Below are 15,697 nucleotides of genomic sequence, written 5' to 3' on the forward strand. Positions count from 1 at the left end.
GCTCTCTCTATCACCCCCTCATCTCTCTCTTTCGCTCTCTCTATCTCCCCCTCTATCTCTCTCTTTCGCTCTCTCTATCTCCCCCTCTATCTCTCTTTCGCTTTCTATCTCTCTCTTTCGCTCTCTCTATCACCCCCTCATCTCTCTCTTTCGCTCTCTCTATCTCCCCCTCTATCTCTTTCGCTTTCTATCTCTCTCTTTCGCTCTCTCTATCACCCCCTCATCTCTCTCTTTCGCTCTCTCTATCTCCCCCTCTATCTCTCTCTTTCGCTCTCTCTCTCTCTTTCGCTCTCTCTATCTCCCCCTCTATCTCTCTCTTTCGCTCTCTCTATCTCCCCCTCTATCTCTCTCTTTCGCTCTCTCACAGACACACATACATTATTTCTTCTCTGTGTGTTTTTATAAGCGTACTGCGGACACAACAACCATTTGAGTTTAGAAACAGGAAGTGTGTAATAAATGCCACCGTACTCTGCCCTCCCTTTGCCCTCTGCCACAGCTTTTTTTTAATTTATTTTTTTAAGAGTGAGGGAGGAAATGAAAGAGAATGAAAGCGAGCGGGAGCTGGTTCTGTCCATTGAGTCCTGCTCTAGCTGTCTACTCCAGTGTTCGTTGACACAAGGATAAGGATCTCTGCCATGTGGATGGACTGTTCAGTGTAGGATGGCAGTCTGGGCCTGAAACTCTGGTTTTGAAGAGGTGGTTGTTGTTTCCATGCTGGCAGTTGCTGACTCTACCTCTCTCTGTCGTCATGCAGTGCTCCAGCTCAAACTACAGCAGAGACGCACCCGGGAGGAGCTGGTCAGCCAAGGGATCATGCCACGTAAGTAGTGCCCAAACTCTCTATCCTTATCTCTAGAGTCTAGACCAGCAAATATAATAGAATGTCACCCTCTGCATGCTTGACCAGCACAGTGTCTGTTCCTGGTCCCCTTGGACTGACAGGCCTGTTGTGTTGTTATAATTTGCAATGGGTTGTTGTAATTTGCATTGTATTGTTGTAATTTGCATTGTGTTATTGTAATTTGCATTGTGTTGTTTTAATTTGCATTGTGTTGTTGTATTTTGCATTGTGTTGTTTTAATTTGCATTGTGTTGTTTTAATTTGCATTGTGTTGTTGTAATTTGCATTGTGTTGTTTTAATTTGCATTGTGTTGAAATTTGTGTTGTGTTGTAATTTCTGTTGTGTTATGTTCTGAGGTATTATCAAGTGGGCCAGCCAGCTTCCCCTTCTGTGTCCACTTCCTGTTCTGTTCTGTTCAGCAGCTGAAGAGACTGAGGATAATCAGTGTTCAGCTGTCGATAGGAGGAAGTGCATGGGCTACTTCTTACAGGAGAGAGGCACTGATTGCCAATATACCACAGCTAAGGGCTGTATCCATGCACGCTGCATTGCGTCGTGCCTAAGAACAGCCCTTAGCTGTGGTATATTTGCCATATAGAACACCCCCTCGGGCCTTATTGTTTAAGTGTCTAACCTGGCCATAAGATGGACCTCTCTCTCTCTCCCCTGTGCTCCCATTCTTATTGCACAACAACAACAGGCCAGGAGAACTATGTTTCTCCACTGTGGCCTGGCTCAGACATACAGGTCTTTATTACAGATTAGGCCAGATTACTGAGGATCAGGTTGTCGTCTTGTGGAGGACGAGGCATTACAAACCAGCCTTTAAAAGGGACTTCTTATGACCATGGCCCAAAGCTATACCAGAAAACTGCTTTACCGTCAAGGTTCTGTAGAGTTAGTAGACAGTAATGTGCTCATGCCATGGATTTACAGTCACAGAGCAGTTGGCGCTATAAAGCAGACTGAATTACAGAGGAGGCTGGATCCTCCATGATCCATTTGCATGTATTTGTAGGCAAATGTTGACTTGATGTGATTGGTTACATCACAGGAATCCCAGGCCGGTATTTAGGCATGCTAGTCTGCGACCCTCCTGACCTCCGGCTTGACTCCTTCCCGTAAGCCAGCGTTGCGTCCCTCAATAAACATGCACACACACACAGCAGGCCCAGACGTCACTGTTTGACAGTTGAGCTGATTTAAGGCCTCACATTGTGCAAAAGGTGATGAGATCTCCAGTGTCCCTCCAACATCCTCTTCAACCATCCAGTGTGCGTGTGTGTGTGTGTTTGTGTGTCCACATTTATTAATGTGTCTGTGTTTTCCAACTTCTGAATGATGTGACACACACACACACACACCCACAGGGGCATGCTGAAGACCGATACAGTTGAAGAGAGTGATGAATGTAGAAAGTCCCTCTCTCAGAAAGTCGTTCCATCACTGCTCTCTCATCTCAAAGCTCCTGGCTGCACTGTAATTCAGATATTTTTTGATTGTTCTATGGGTTCTCATGCGTACACTTCTCTTATGCTATAGCAGGCTGTTCCTCCTTCACTGTTGTGCTGAAACAGGTCACTCACTAGTTCTATTTTCTCCTCTTACTGTTTGGTGGATAGAACTCCAGTGACCTTTTCATATAGAGAGTTCTGTTTTGAGCATCTGTTCCTCAATATCAGCTCTCACACTGTCAGTCTCCAGTGGTGATGTACTCTGTACTCATTTGTTGGAGTTTTCGTTCACGGCCGTTCCTTTATTCTTTTCTCTCACCACAGCACTGAAGAGTCCGGCGGCCTTCCACGAGCAGCGGAGGAGTCTGGAGAGAGCCAGGGTAAGTCTAGTAGTCTCTCCAGCTCTCTTTATCTCTTTAGTTCAACAAGTGCAGTCTTTGTTGAAGTGCACCTCTCCCTCGCTTCTTTCTCCATCTCCTGTTCCTTTCTCTGTTCATCTTTTCCACCTTTCCCCTCTCCCTTACAACTCTTCTCTCTTTCATCTCTCCTCTCACTCCCCCATCTCTCCCTCTCCCTGCCTCCCCCATCTCTCCCTCTCCCCTATCTCACCCTCTCCCCCCCTCCCCCATCTCTCCCTCTCCCCCTCTCTCCCTCTCCCCTTTGTATCTCTCCTCTCTCCTCTCATCTATCTCTCCTCTCCTCCCTTCCAGACTGAGGACTATCTGAAGAGGAAGATCAGGAGTCGTCCTGAGCGCTCAGAGCTGGTCAGGATGCACATACTGGAGGGTGAGTCACAGCACCCCCTCTCTGATCACCACAGAACTACACCCTCACACACACTACTTCTCTAGAGGCAGTGAGCCACTGGACAAAAATATAAACGCAACATGTAAAGTGTTGGTCCCATGTTTCATGAGCTGAAATAAAAGATCCCAGAAATTTTCCATACGCACAAAAAACGTATTTCTCTTAAATGTTGTGCACACATTTGTTTACATTCCTGTTAGTGAGCATTTCTCCATTCCCAAGATAATCCATCCACCTGACAGGTGTGGCATATCAAGAAGTTGATTAAACAGCATGATAATTACACAGGTGCACCTTGTGCTGGGGACAAAAGGCCACTCTAAAATGTGCAGTTTTGTCACACAACACAATGCCATAGATGTCTCAAGTTTTGAGGGTGCATGCAATTGGTGTGCTGACTGCAGGAATGTCCACCAGAGCTGTTGCCAGAGAATTTAATGTTAATTTCTCTACCATAAGCCGCCTCAACGTCGTTTTAGAGAATTTAGCATTACGTCTAACCGGCCAAATACAGTGTTTTTTTTTTTCTCTTCTCTCTTAACACAGAGACATCAGCGGAGCCGTCTCTGCAGGCCAAGCAGCTGCAGCTGAAGAGGGCCAGGCTGGCTGATGACCTTAATGATAAGATCTCCCACAGACCTGGTCCTATAGAGCTCATCCACAAGAACATCCTGCCTGTAGACCTGGACTGTCCTCTGCAGCACTCACTACTGGGTATGCACACACACTATCCACTGCAACACACACACACACTGTCCACTGCAACACACACACACACACACTGTCCACTGCAACACACACACACACTCTCCACTGCAACACACACACACACACACTATCCACTGCAACACACACACACACACTGTCCACTGCAACACACACACACACTCTCCACTGCAACACACACACACACTGTCCACTGCAACACACACACACACTGTCCACTGCAACACACACACACTCTCCACTGCAACACACACACACACTGTCCACTGCAACACACACACACACTGTCCACTGCAACACACACACACACTCTCCACTGCAACACACACACACACACTCTCCACTGCAACACACACACACACTGTCCACTGCAACACACACACACACTCTCCACTGCAACACACACACACACTGTCCACTGCAACACACACACACACTGTCCACTGCAACACACACACACACTCTCCACTGCAACACACACACACTGTCCACTGCAACACACACACACACTGTCCACTGCAACACACACACACACTGTCCACTGCAACACACACACACACTCTCCACTGCAACACACACACACACTCTCCACTGCAACACACACACACACTGTCCACTGCAATACATACACGCGCACACACACACACACACACACACACACACTGTCCACTGCAACACACACACACATCGGCCCCTGCCACACTCACTACTGGGTACGTACACACAAACACACACACACAGAATGTCCACTGAAACACTCACTTCTGTTCTAGGTATGTACCCATTTTTATTGTCCAGTGTAACATACATTACAGATCAAGTATACAACACTACTACTCATTGCAACACTTTACTGGGTATATAGTGGAACTTCTATTGCGTATGTGCACAACAACACATTAGTCAACTGGGTAGGAGCGTCCTTCCTGAGCACAGTCCACTGCAATACGTTTACTGGCCAGGAGAATTAGTCCCTCACTCAGACAAATGTACCCAACCATTCCCAAACTCCCTACAGTGTTTTTTCAATTCTTGGCCTCTTTATCTTCAATTAATAACTGTTCATGGTTCACGTTCAAATGTTCCTCAAATGTTATCATTGCAATACATCAATTTCACAATTCTGGACTGGTGTGAGGACATTGTTATTGCTAAATCCTTGTGCTGGAGAGACTGTGACCACTTCCATCATTAGTCATTCTTGTTTGGAAATCGCCTCTTTTTGTATTGGCAATTACTATTCCCTCTGTTTGAAATACAGATATTTGTTGTAGTGCTACTCAACCTCACAACAAATCAACTTGTTATTGTAGACAATCATTTGTTTGGCGAGAAGAACGGTGAAATAGAGGTTTAATAAATGTCTCTCTCAGATTCTCCAAAGGCTGCAGGAGAATCCTCATTGGATGAGGACAGCAGTGATGCATTTTCTCCGGATACGCTAGCCAATCACGACTCTCCACTGGGTCCTCTCTCCCAGCTGTCCCCCTCTGACATGCTCACTCAGAACAGAGACATGTCCCCCTCACAGGTAGTTGGTTGAAGTCTTTTTTGTACAGTACGTATAGCCACAGAATGGAGACAGACATGTAGCCACTGGTATTCCTGCATGCTTACATAGACAAGTAATCACAGGAGTTGTCCCATTATTGACGCTTAAACTGACCAATCAGATGTTTTCTCAGTTCCTTACCCAGGTCCCACCCTCCTCCTCCTCCTCCACTGTTGGTGAATGGCCAAGACTCATTGCCACCACAGAGGCTGACCAATGGGACAGCGATGTCGGTAGCTTCCCGCCCTGCTACTGGTCAGACCAAGGTGAAAGACATCCCCTGTCGTTTGTCTATCAGAGTATCATGGAATGTAATACTTTCTGTATACAAGCAATCATATCTTACTTACTGTTTCTCACTCCCTCTCCCAATCTGCCTGTCTTCCACCACTCCCAGTCGAAGCCCAGCTCGGAGCGGCCCCTCCTGAGGCCTAAGAAGGCCAAAGACAACAAGCCCAAGGTGAAGAAGCTCAAGTACCACCAGTACATCCCTCCGGACCAGAAGGCTGACCGGGAGCCTCCCCCTCAGCTGGACTCCACCTACGCCAAGATCCTCCACCAGCAGCAGCTTTTCCTCCAGCTGCAGATCCTCCACCAGCAGCAGCAGCACTACAACTACCACACCATTCTTCCTGCACCACCCAAGTGAGTGTGGGGGGGTGGGGGGGGGGGAGAGTTTGTGTGTGTGTGTGTGTGTGGGGAATGAGGTGTGTGTGGGGGGGGGGAGAGGTGTGTGTGTGGGGGGGGGGAAGAGGTGTGGGGGGAAGAGGTGTGTGGGGGGGGGGAGAGAGGTGTGTGGGGGGAAGAGGTGTGTGTGGGGGGGAGAGAGGTGTGTGTGTGGGGGAGAGAGGTGTGTGTGGGGGGAGAGAGGTGTGTGTGGGGGGAGGGGGGAGAGGTGTGTGTGGGGGGAGAGAGGTGTGTGTGTGTGTGGGGGAGAGAGGTGTGTGTGTGGGGGGAGGGTGGGGGGGGGGAAAGAGGTATGTGTGTGTGGGGAGAAGAGGTGTGTGTGTGTGGGGGGAAAGAGGTGTGTGTGTGTGGGGGGAGAGAGGTGTGTGTGTGTGGGGAGAAGAGGTGTGTTTGTGTGTGTGTGCGTGTGGGGGGGATGAGGTGTGTGTGTGGGGGGAAAGAGGTGTGTGTGTGTGGGGGGAAAGAGGTGTGTGTGTGTGGGGGAAAGAGGTGTGTGTGTGTGGGGGGGAAAGAGGTGTGTGTGTGTGGGGGGGAAAGAGGTGTGTGTGTGTGTGGGGGGAAAGAGGTGTGTGTGTGTGTGGGGGGAAGAGGTGTGTGTGTGTGTGGGGGGAAAGAGGTGTGTGTGTGTGGGGGTGGGGGTGTGGGGGTGGGGGGGGGGAAGAGGTGTGTGTGTGTGGGGGGGGTAAAGAGGTGTGTGTGGGGGGGGTAAAGAGGTGTGTGTGGGGGGGGGGTGGGGTAGAGGTGTGTGTGGGGGGGAGAGGTGGGGTAAAGAGGTGTGTGTGGGGGGGGAGGTGGGGGTAAAGAGGTGTGTGTGGGGGGAGAGGTGGGGTAAAGAGGTGTGTGTGGGGGGGAGAGGTGGGGTAAAGAGGTGTGTGTGGGGGGGGAGAGAGAGTATTTGTGGGCGTGGGTGTGTGTTGTGGGATTGGCGGTGTGGATGACGGATCACCACCTCAAGCTGAACCTTGGCAAGACGGAGCTGCTCTTCCTCCCGGGGAAGGACTGCCTGTTCCATGATCTCGCCATCACGGTTGACAACTCCGTTGTGTCCTCCTCCCAGAGTGCGAAGAGCCTTGGCGTGACCCTGGACAACACCCTGTCGTTCTCCGCTAACATCAAGGCGGTGACCCGATCCTGTAGGTTCATGCTCTACAACATTCGGAGAGTAGGACCCTGCCTTACACAGGAAGCGGCACAGGTCCTAATCCAGGCACTTGTCATCTCCCGTCTGGATTACTGGAACTCGCTGTTGGCTGGGCTCCCTGCCTGTGCCATTAAACCCCTACAACTCATCCAGAATGCCGCAGCCCGTCTGGTGTTCAACCTTCCCAAGTTCTCTCACGTCACCCCGCTCCTCCGCACACTCCACTGGCTTCCAGTTGAAGCTCGCATCTGCTACAAGACCATGGTGCTTGCCTACGGAGCTGTGAGGGGAACGGCACCTCCGTACCTTCAGGCTCTGATCAGTCCCTACACCCAAACGAGGGCACTGCGTTCATCCACCTCTGGCCTGCTGGCTCCCCTACCTCTGCGGAAGCATAGTTCCCGCTCAGCCCAGTCAAAACTGTTCGCTGCCCTGGCACCCCAATGGTGGAACAAGCTCCCTCACGACGCCAGGACAGCGGAGTCACTCACCACCTTCCGGAGACATTTGAAACCCCACCTCTTTAAGGAATACCTGGGATAGGATAAAGTAATCCTTCTACCCCCCCAAAAAAAAATCATAATAATCATAATAATAATAATGTAAAGTGGTGATCCCACTGGCTATAAGGTCAATGCACCTATTTGTAAGTCGCTCTGGATAAGAGCGTCTGCTAAATGACGTAAATGTAAATGTAAATGTGTGCATTTTGAAAACAGGCATCACATCATTCACTCTCTGCTGTCTAATGGTTTGTGTGGTAGTAAGGGTGACAGCACCAACCTGTGTGTGGACTGACTCATCTCTGTTGTTTCTCTCCTCAGACCACCTGCAGAGCAGCCACCTTCAACCAACCCCGGCCCCTCCCTTTTGCGCAGTGTTCCCCCGACGACCCCTGCCCCTTCCAATCAGAATGGGTCAAGTCGTCAGAGCCAAACCCCTGTGGGAGGGGCCAAACCGTTGACGCTACCAGCCAACCTGGATGACTTCAAAGTGAGTAGATGTTTATAGAAATACACTAATATTTTCTATCGGTATTGATCTGAAACACACCATAGATTAAATCAACAAGGTGAATACATAGAAATAGAATTCTACTTCTGTGTGTAGACACTACCTACTGGGAATTTATAATAGAATTCTACTTCTGTGTGTAGACACAATAATTACTGGGAATTTATTTTTCACCTGTCCATTTATTTCATATCAGTGCAGATAAAGAAAGGGACATTAGAAGAGAACAACTTTAGACTATTGATATGCACCTATAGATAGACAGACAGACAGACAGAGAGACAGACACAGAGAGGGAGAGATGGAGAGACGGACAGAGGGAGAGAGGGAGAGACGGAAGGATAGACAGACAGAGGGACGGACAGACAGACAGCGGGAGAGACAGACGGACAGACAGAGAGGGAGAGACAGAGAGGGACAGACAGAGAAGGAGAGAGACAGATAGAGAGACAGACAGACAGACAGAACGGATCAGAATCATAACTGTGCTTTTACGTCTTCTTCTTCCCTCCAGGTTGCTGAGCTGAAACAGGAGCTGAAACTGCGGTGTCTGACCGTGTCTGGCACCAAGATGGACCTGATCGAGAGGCTGAGGAACTACCAGGAGCAGAACAGTGGAGGTCGAACTGGTGTTACTGCTACTGTATCCCCTAAACCCAGCCTACCAACCCCATCGCACGCCTCAACCCAACCTGCTGGCTCCACCAGTCCTGCCCCCCCCCAGGCCGGGACCAATCCCCACACCCACCAATCAGAAGAGGCAGCAGGGAAGATACCTGCTTTCTCATTGGCTCAGAGTGCCACTCCGGCCTGTATTATGAGGTTTGGCAGTACAAGCTCCTCCCCTCCAGTCTCCCCCACCCCGTCAGAATGGTCGCTGGTGGTGATGAGCCCCGACGAGACCAGCTGTAATGGAGACGTGTTTGGCGAGATGGTGAGCTCTCCCCTGACCCAGCTCAGCCTGCACCCCTCCCCAGCCTCCATCAAAGAGGAGAACCAGGGTCACTTATCCACCTGCAGCCTCTCCCAGTCCCGGCCTTCTCCCACCGCGCATCAGCCTGCCGCCCCACCTCAGGAGCCCCTGGCTGGGGCAACCATGGAGGCCTCCCCCTTGGACAAGGACCAGATGCTTCAGGAGAAGGACAAGCAGATTGAGGAGCTGACACGCATGCTGAGGCAGAAACAGAGGCTGGTGGAGACCCTGCGCTCCCAACTGGAGCAGGGGAAACATACTGGAGCAGTGAGAGAGATGGAGGGAGTACAGGGCTTGGTGGTGAACGGTTATGCCCAGGAGGCCCAAACCTCTACCATCCTCCATCCCTCTGTCACCAGGGTTAAGGAGGAGGTAGAGACAGAAGAAGGGCTGGAGGGAGTGGGCAAGGCTCAGCCGACACAGTGCTCTCAGCAGAGCCTGCTCAAACTGCAGCAGATCCACCGGATACAGGTTGAACAACAGACACAACCACAGACACAACCACAGACACAACAACAACCACATACACAACTACTACAGACACAACAACAACAACAACAACAGACACAACTGCTACAGACACAACAACAACAACTACTACATACACAACAACAGACACAACTGCCACAGACACAACAACAACAACAACTTCTACAGACACAACAACAACAACTTCTACAGACACAACAACAACATCCACAGACACAACAACAGCAGTCCAAACAGCTCCAGCAACATCAGACACAGCAGATGCAGCAGCAGAAGACTTCGGCCCAGTTGTTACTCCAGCAGCAGCTGATCATCCAGCAGACCCAGCAGAAACAGCTCCAGCTGCAGGACAAACAGCTGCAGGACAAACAGGTGCAGGACAAACAGGTGCAGGACAAACAGCTGCAGGACAAACAGCTGCAGGACAAACAGCTGCAGGACAAACAGCTGCAGGACAAACAGCTGCAGGACAAACAGCTGCAGGACAAACAGGTGCAGGACAAACAGGTGCAGGACAAACAGGTGCAGGACAAACAGCTGCAGGACAAACAGCTGCAGGACAAACAGCTGCAGGACAAACAGCTGCAGGCCCAGCAGAGGAGGCAGCAGAGACATGCCCAGAGACAGCTGCAGGACAAACAACCGAGGCAGACAGTCACCCCACAACAGGTACATTCAGTCATTACAGCTCTCTATCGTACAGTCTGTAGATCTTCAGTATAGGTATACACACCGCTGACAGTCGCCACACATCAGGTCCATATTTCATATTTAACGGAATAAACTTGTCTGAAACCTGAAGACTTTAGCTCAACAGGCTAACAGTCTGGCACGTGGGAGACATGGGTTTCTAACCTCTTCCCCTTCTCTGTTGGGTCATTATCATTGGCTCATGTCTGGGCCCTGTGTTTGAATATGCTTCTGCCCTACTCCTTTCTCTTCAGGTCACTCCAGTCTTCATCAGCCAACAGAATGGCACCCAGGTCCCCGCCCAGACCTTCTCATTGGACCTCCTCAAGTCGGGCGCCACGCCCACCCTGGTCACCGACGGCAATGGCAACCACTACCTGATAGCACTGACCAATAACAGTGCAGAGGGCCAACACGGCGTGACCTCATTGGGCAAAACCAGTGGATCACAACGCATCACACTGCAGGTACAGTACAGTTACACTGAAAATCTGCTAATAAGTGTTACAGGTCTCTATGTTGGAGGTGAAATGATTGTGTAAGATGGTAGGACAGTGCAGTAAAATAGCTCGGAGCTGATTTGTCCTGTTAACTCAATGGTAAATAAAATCTGCCCTTTTTACTCTAGCGATTGCAGTCAACTCCAAGCAAGCTCCCCAGTCAATTGCCAGCTGAGATACTCAGCCCTGATACCCAATCAAAACAACAGTTACAACCAGGCCCCGTCAACCAGCCTATCAAAAAGGTATTAAAATTACAAAAAATCGTGACAGAAACAAGATTTTCTCTCTCTTACACACACACAATATTAGCGGTCACTGTCTACCAATACTGTCTGTAAAACAAGGATAGGGTGTAAACCTGTCCCTCTGAGGACTAAAGTAGTTTGCTGGGTTGGATGCTGAATCGCCACAAGGCTGCCGGCTAGAGCAGTATTGATGCTGTCTTGACTGACTTGTCACACACATCACCATCAACCAACACACTGGAGATCTTTAGGGTTCTTTAATGGGTAACTGTAGGTAATGATTCTACAAGGTAGAAAAGATAACCTATTATAAGTACACAATAATATGTAAAAGGGGTATGTATTGTCTATACACAGATAGACCTGAAATATGCATACAATATAATCTAACTAAGATATATATTACTATACAGTATACAATACTAAGATGACTAAATTAACTGAATGATAAATATTCCAGAATAGCATAAATAGCTGCAGTCTATACACTGCTACCATAATATAACTCTAATAAGATGCCACAGTTACAAGTAGGCTGTACAATGTAACAAACTGCATAAAGTAAATGCAATAATAACAGGTTTGGGGTCACTTAGAAATGTCCTTGTTTTCGAAATAACATCAAATTGATCAGAAATACAGTGTAGACATTGAGAGCTAGAGAGCAGAACTGACTTTAGATCAGAGGCAGTGTGAGAAAGGGAATACTCTGGAGTTTGGTCACGCTCTGACACACCCTTCTGGTGACAAAGGGTAACACATGTGAAAGGCAGCCCCAATGTGTCAGTGGTGCCTCTAACTTTTCACTTATTATTGCTGATAATGGGCCTCTGTACGCCTATGTAGATTTACAATTAGCAGGCTAAAGAGAATGTCTCTGATTGGATAGAAAGTTAGGGGTGATTGACTGATGAGATGTTGGGCATTCTAACTAAAGGGACTAGGGGTGCGTAGGGAATGACTAAATCTGAATGCGTGGCCGTGTTAACACCGTCTTAAAATGATAACAAAAATCATGACTGTCCTTATTTAATTTCCGCTTCCCCCTCTCGTTCTGGAACAGAAGGTGGGTCTACATCTAGAGACCAATGGCATGACCATTGGGGTGCCAGAGACAAGTCAGTCTGTCTCCGCCCCGCCCAATCTCCATCCTTTCTTTGACGAGGTGTCCAACTTGTCTGAAAGCCAAAGCACCCCTCCCCCCTCCCTCAAGGTAAGACACATTCTGCAATGATCATTCATGGCATGTCAACATCTCGTATTTGACTTTTCATTAATTTATTATTTCTCTGTAGCCTATTTCCTTCACCCTTCCCTCATCCTTCTTTATTCTCTCCTTCCACCCTTTCAGAGAGAAGTGTGTCCGACTTTTGACCGGCACACTTTGTTCACCCCTCCCTCTCCAAAACAGACCTCTTTCTCCTCCACTCAACTCCCCAAAGTATGTCCTTCACTCCTGCCATCTCCGTCTATCCCTGTCTATCCCTGTCTATCCCTGTCTATCCCTGTCTATCCCTGTCTATCCCTGTCTATCCCTGTCTATCCCTGTCTATCCCTGTCTATCCCTGTCTATCTCTGTCTATCCCTGTCTATCCCTGTCTATCCCTGTCTATCCCTGTCTATCCCTGTCTATCCCTGTCTATCCCTGTCTATCCCTGTCTATCCCTGTCTATCTCTGTCTATCCCTGTCTATCCCTGTCTATCCCTGTCTATTCTTCTCTCTTCTGTCCATTATTTTTTATCTTCTCTCGTTTTCTCAGTCCGCCTGTTAGCGTCGGTCTCAGTCCATCTGTTAGCGTCGGTCTCAGTCCGCCTGTTAGCGTCGGTCTCAGTCCGCCTGTTGGCGTCGGTCTCAGTCCGCCTGTTAGCGTCGGTCTCAGTCCATCTGTTAGCGTCGGTCTCAGTCCATCTGTTAGCGTCGGTCTCAGTCCATCTGTTAGCGTCGGTCTCAGTCCATCTGTTAGCGTCGGTCTCAGTCCATCTGTTAGCGTCGGTCTCAGTCCGCGTGTTAGCGTCGTTCTCAGTCCGCCTGTTGGCGTCGGTCTCAGTCCGCCTGTTGGCGTCGGTCTCAGTCCATCTGTTGGCGTCGGTCTCAGTCCGCCTGTTGGCGTCGGTCTCAGTCCGCCTGTTGGCGTCGGTCTCAGTCCGCCTGTTGGCGTCGGTCTCAGTCCGCCTGTTGGCGTCGGTCTCAGTCCGCCTGTTGGCGTCGGTCTCAGTCCGCCTGTTGGCGTCGGTCTCAGTCCGCCTGTTGGCGTCGGTCTCAGTCCCTCTGTTAGCGTCGGTCTCAGTCCCTCTGTTAGCGTCGGTCTCATCTCAAATTTGCTCAAAGTATCTATAGTACTGTACATGTTTGCCGATTTTGTTAAACAGCCATGAGTACTGTAAACTGTACTAAATATAAGTCCTCTTCTCCCAGGAGAACGGGCTGAGCAGTCAACAGATGGACGATCTGTTTGACATCCTCTTGAAGAGTGGAGGTAAGAGAACAGAGCAGTACACAAAACGTAACACTCACATATATATCTTCATGTCTCATTGCCAATACATGAGCAAACCCATTTTTTTAATCGTTGTTAATATTTATGCTTTTTCTTTCTCTTCCCCAACCAGAAATCTCTGGATTCCGAGCCAACCCAGACCCTTCCCTGGCCCAAATCCACTCCAACCCCCCCCCCCCTCCCTCGTCCCCTCTCCACATCTCGCCCCCCACCCCCCCTCCGGAGCCCTCCCTGCCCGCCTTGCCTTCCGAGCAGCCCTCGCCATCGCCCTGCACAGGAAGTGATCGTCTGGAGGACTTCCTGGAGAGCACCACGGGCACTGATGGCGGCCTAACTTTGATTGACGACCTCCACAGCCAAATGTTGAGCACCTCCAGCATCCTGGACCATCCCCCCTCCCCGGTGGACATGGACACCAGCGACCTGGGCTTCTCCCCCCACCCGGCAGGGCTTGACTTCGGGGACCCAGCCCTGGACAGCATGGACTGGCTGGACATCTCTATGGGTGGTGGAGGAGGGGGGACGAGTCTCGCCCCTCTGGGCCCCCACACGCCTCCCAGTGTGTTCTCAGCAGACTTTCTGGACAGCTCGGACCTCACGCTGCACTGGGACTCTTGTTTGTAGCTCCTACGGTCCTATGGAGTGAGTGCTAAAGGCTCACGCATACTGTGTACAGGCTCTCTCTGTCTTACTCGCTAAGCAGGTCCACCACTCTGAAGGTTCACTGAGACGGGGAGCGCTGTCCTGCGTTCACTCTGCCCTCTCATCATGTTTGGACAGGCTAGAGAGCAAAACTGACTTTAGATCAGAGGCAGTGTGTGAAAGGGAATACTCTGGAGTTTGGTCACGCTCTGACACACCCTTCTGGTGACAAAGGGTAACACGTGAAAGGCAGCCCCAATGTGTCAGTGGTGCCTCTGACTTTGCACTTATGCTGAGACTGTTGATTGATGAAAAGCTGTAATGAACAAATCTCATTGGTGCAAACCAGGGGTGCGTTCAGTACGAAATAATGATGTTAGGTTTTCTCCTTCAAATCATTTATCTCAATGGAAACTGTACTGAACGGCCAGTTGAAGAACGGTGTGATTATGGTGGCCCAGAGGGAGATTGTATATGGTGTGTGCTACACATGTTTTACGATTTGAAATGGTCACCCACCAAACGAGAGCAAACAGAAGTCAAAGGCTGTTGAAGAACGGTACACACGTGTCATTCAGGACAAACCGTCACGCAACGGAGCAAACGTTGAATTGAACTGAACAGACCTCTATTGATGAAATTAACCTCATTGGAGGAGGCAGTTACTGGAGGTGTTTGCTAGACCACTATGCATTTCTCTATATGGGGTGTATATTATCGATTATCCATATTTTTCTTCCCAGTTGCTTAGAATAGCAGGTAGGGAGTAAAGGGGTCTCAGCTTCCAAACAACTTGGACCTTGTCATTTTATATGAAAAAAATATATAAAAATAAAAATGCAATAAACTTGAATGCGTCTTTGTTTTATTTTTGTAAACCTTTTACATTGTAAATTATTTGGTGACTGTAATTTAGTGTTATTTTAGCAGGGAGTCCCATTGAGACAAAGGCCTCTTTTTCAAGGGAGCTGTGCTTGAAAACAATGTATAACTCTTCAGAGGGTGTTACGTGCAGCCAAACGCACCATTGGGTACACACTGCCTGCCCAACTGGACACCTACAACTCCAGGTGTTGCAGGAAGGCTAAGAAGATCATCAGGGATCCCAGCCTCTCAAGCCATGCCCTGTTCTCCCTGCTTCAATCACTCAGACATGGGCAGTACAGGAGCATCATGGCAAAAACTGAAAGACTGGCCAATAGTTTCCACCCTCAGACCATCAGGCTGCTGAATAGCCACCACTAGTCAGCTAGCCCCCACCACAGACTTTCTCTGCCCCCACCCCAATGACATTCATCACTGTTGCAGTTAATATGTATATTATTTTTTGTTTCACTTGGTCCCCTCACCCCTTCAATGGTCATGCTGCTCCCCGTATGGGCCCCACCCCCTCAACAGTCTTTACTCTGCCTCCACCCCAATGGACATTTA

The 15,697-nt window shown here is 49.4% G+C and overlaps 1 protein-coding gene across 1 annotated transcript in view; it reads left to right on the forward strand.

Moving 5' to 3' along the window:
* The window catches only part of LOC121576605 (myocardin-related transcription factor A), a 44,873-nt gene extending 29,754 nt beyond the window's left edge, over positions 1 to 15,119 (forward strand). The window contains 16 exon segments of the mRNA XM_041889877.2: positions 758 to 823; positions 2,624 to 2,679; positions 3,010 to 3,085; positions 3,653 to 3,820; positions 5,206 to 5,363; positions 5,518 to 5,532; positions 5,534 to 5,650; positions 5,782 to 6,029; positions 8,037 to 8,205; positions 8,741 to 10,357; positions 10,633 to 10,845; positions 11,007 to 11,123; positions 12,190 to 12,339; positions 12,478 to 12,567; positions 13,543 to 13,603; positions 13,737 to 15,119. Coding sequence (XP_041745811.2) covers positions 758 to 823; positions 2,624 to 2,679; positions 3,010 to 3,085; positions 3,653 to 3,820; positions 5,206 to 5,363; positions 5,518 to 5,532; positions 5,534 to 5,650; positions 5,782 to 6,029; positions 8,037 to 8,205; positions 8,741 to 10,357; positions 10,633 to 10,845; positions 11,007 to 11,123; positions 12,190 to 12,339; positions 12,478 to 12,567; positions 13,543 to 13,603; positions 13,737 to 14,248 — 3,833 coding nt within the window. The 3' untranslated portion in view covers positions 14,249 to 15,119.
* Positions 15,120 to 15,697: the final 578 nt, after the last annotated feature.

This window comes from Coregonus clupeaformis, chromosome 1, assembly GCF_020615455.1.
Source record: "Coregonus clupeaformis isolate EN_2021a chromosome 1, ASM2061545v1, whole genome shotgun sequence".
NCBI lineage: Eukaryota > Metazoa > Chordata > Actinopteri > Salmoniformes > Salmonidae > Coregonus > Coregonus clupeaformis.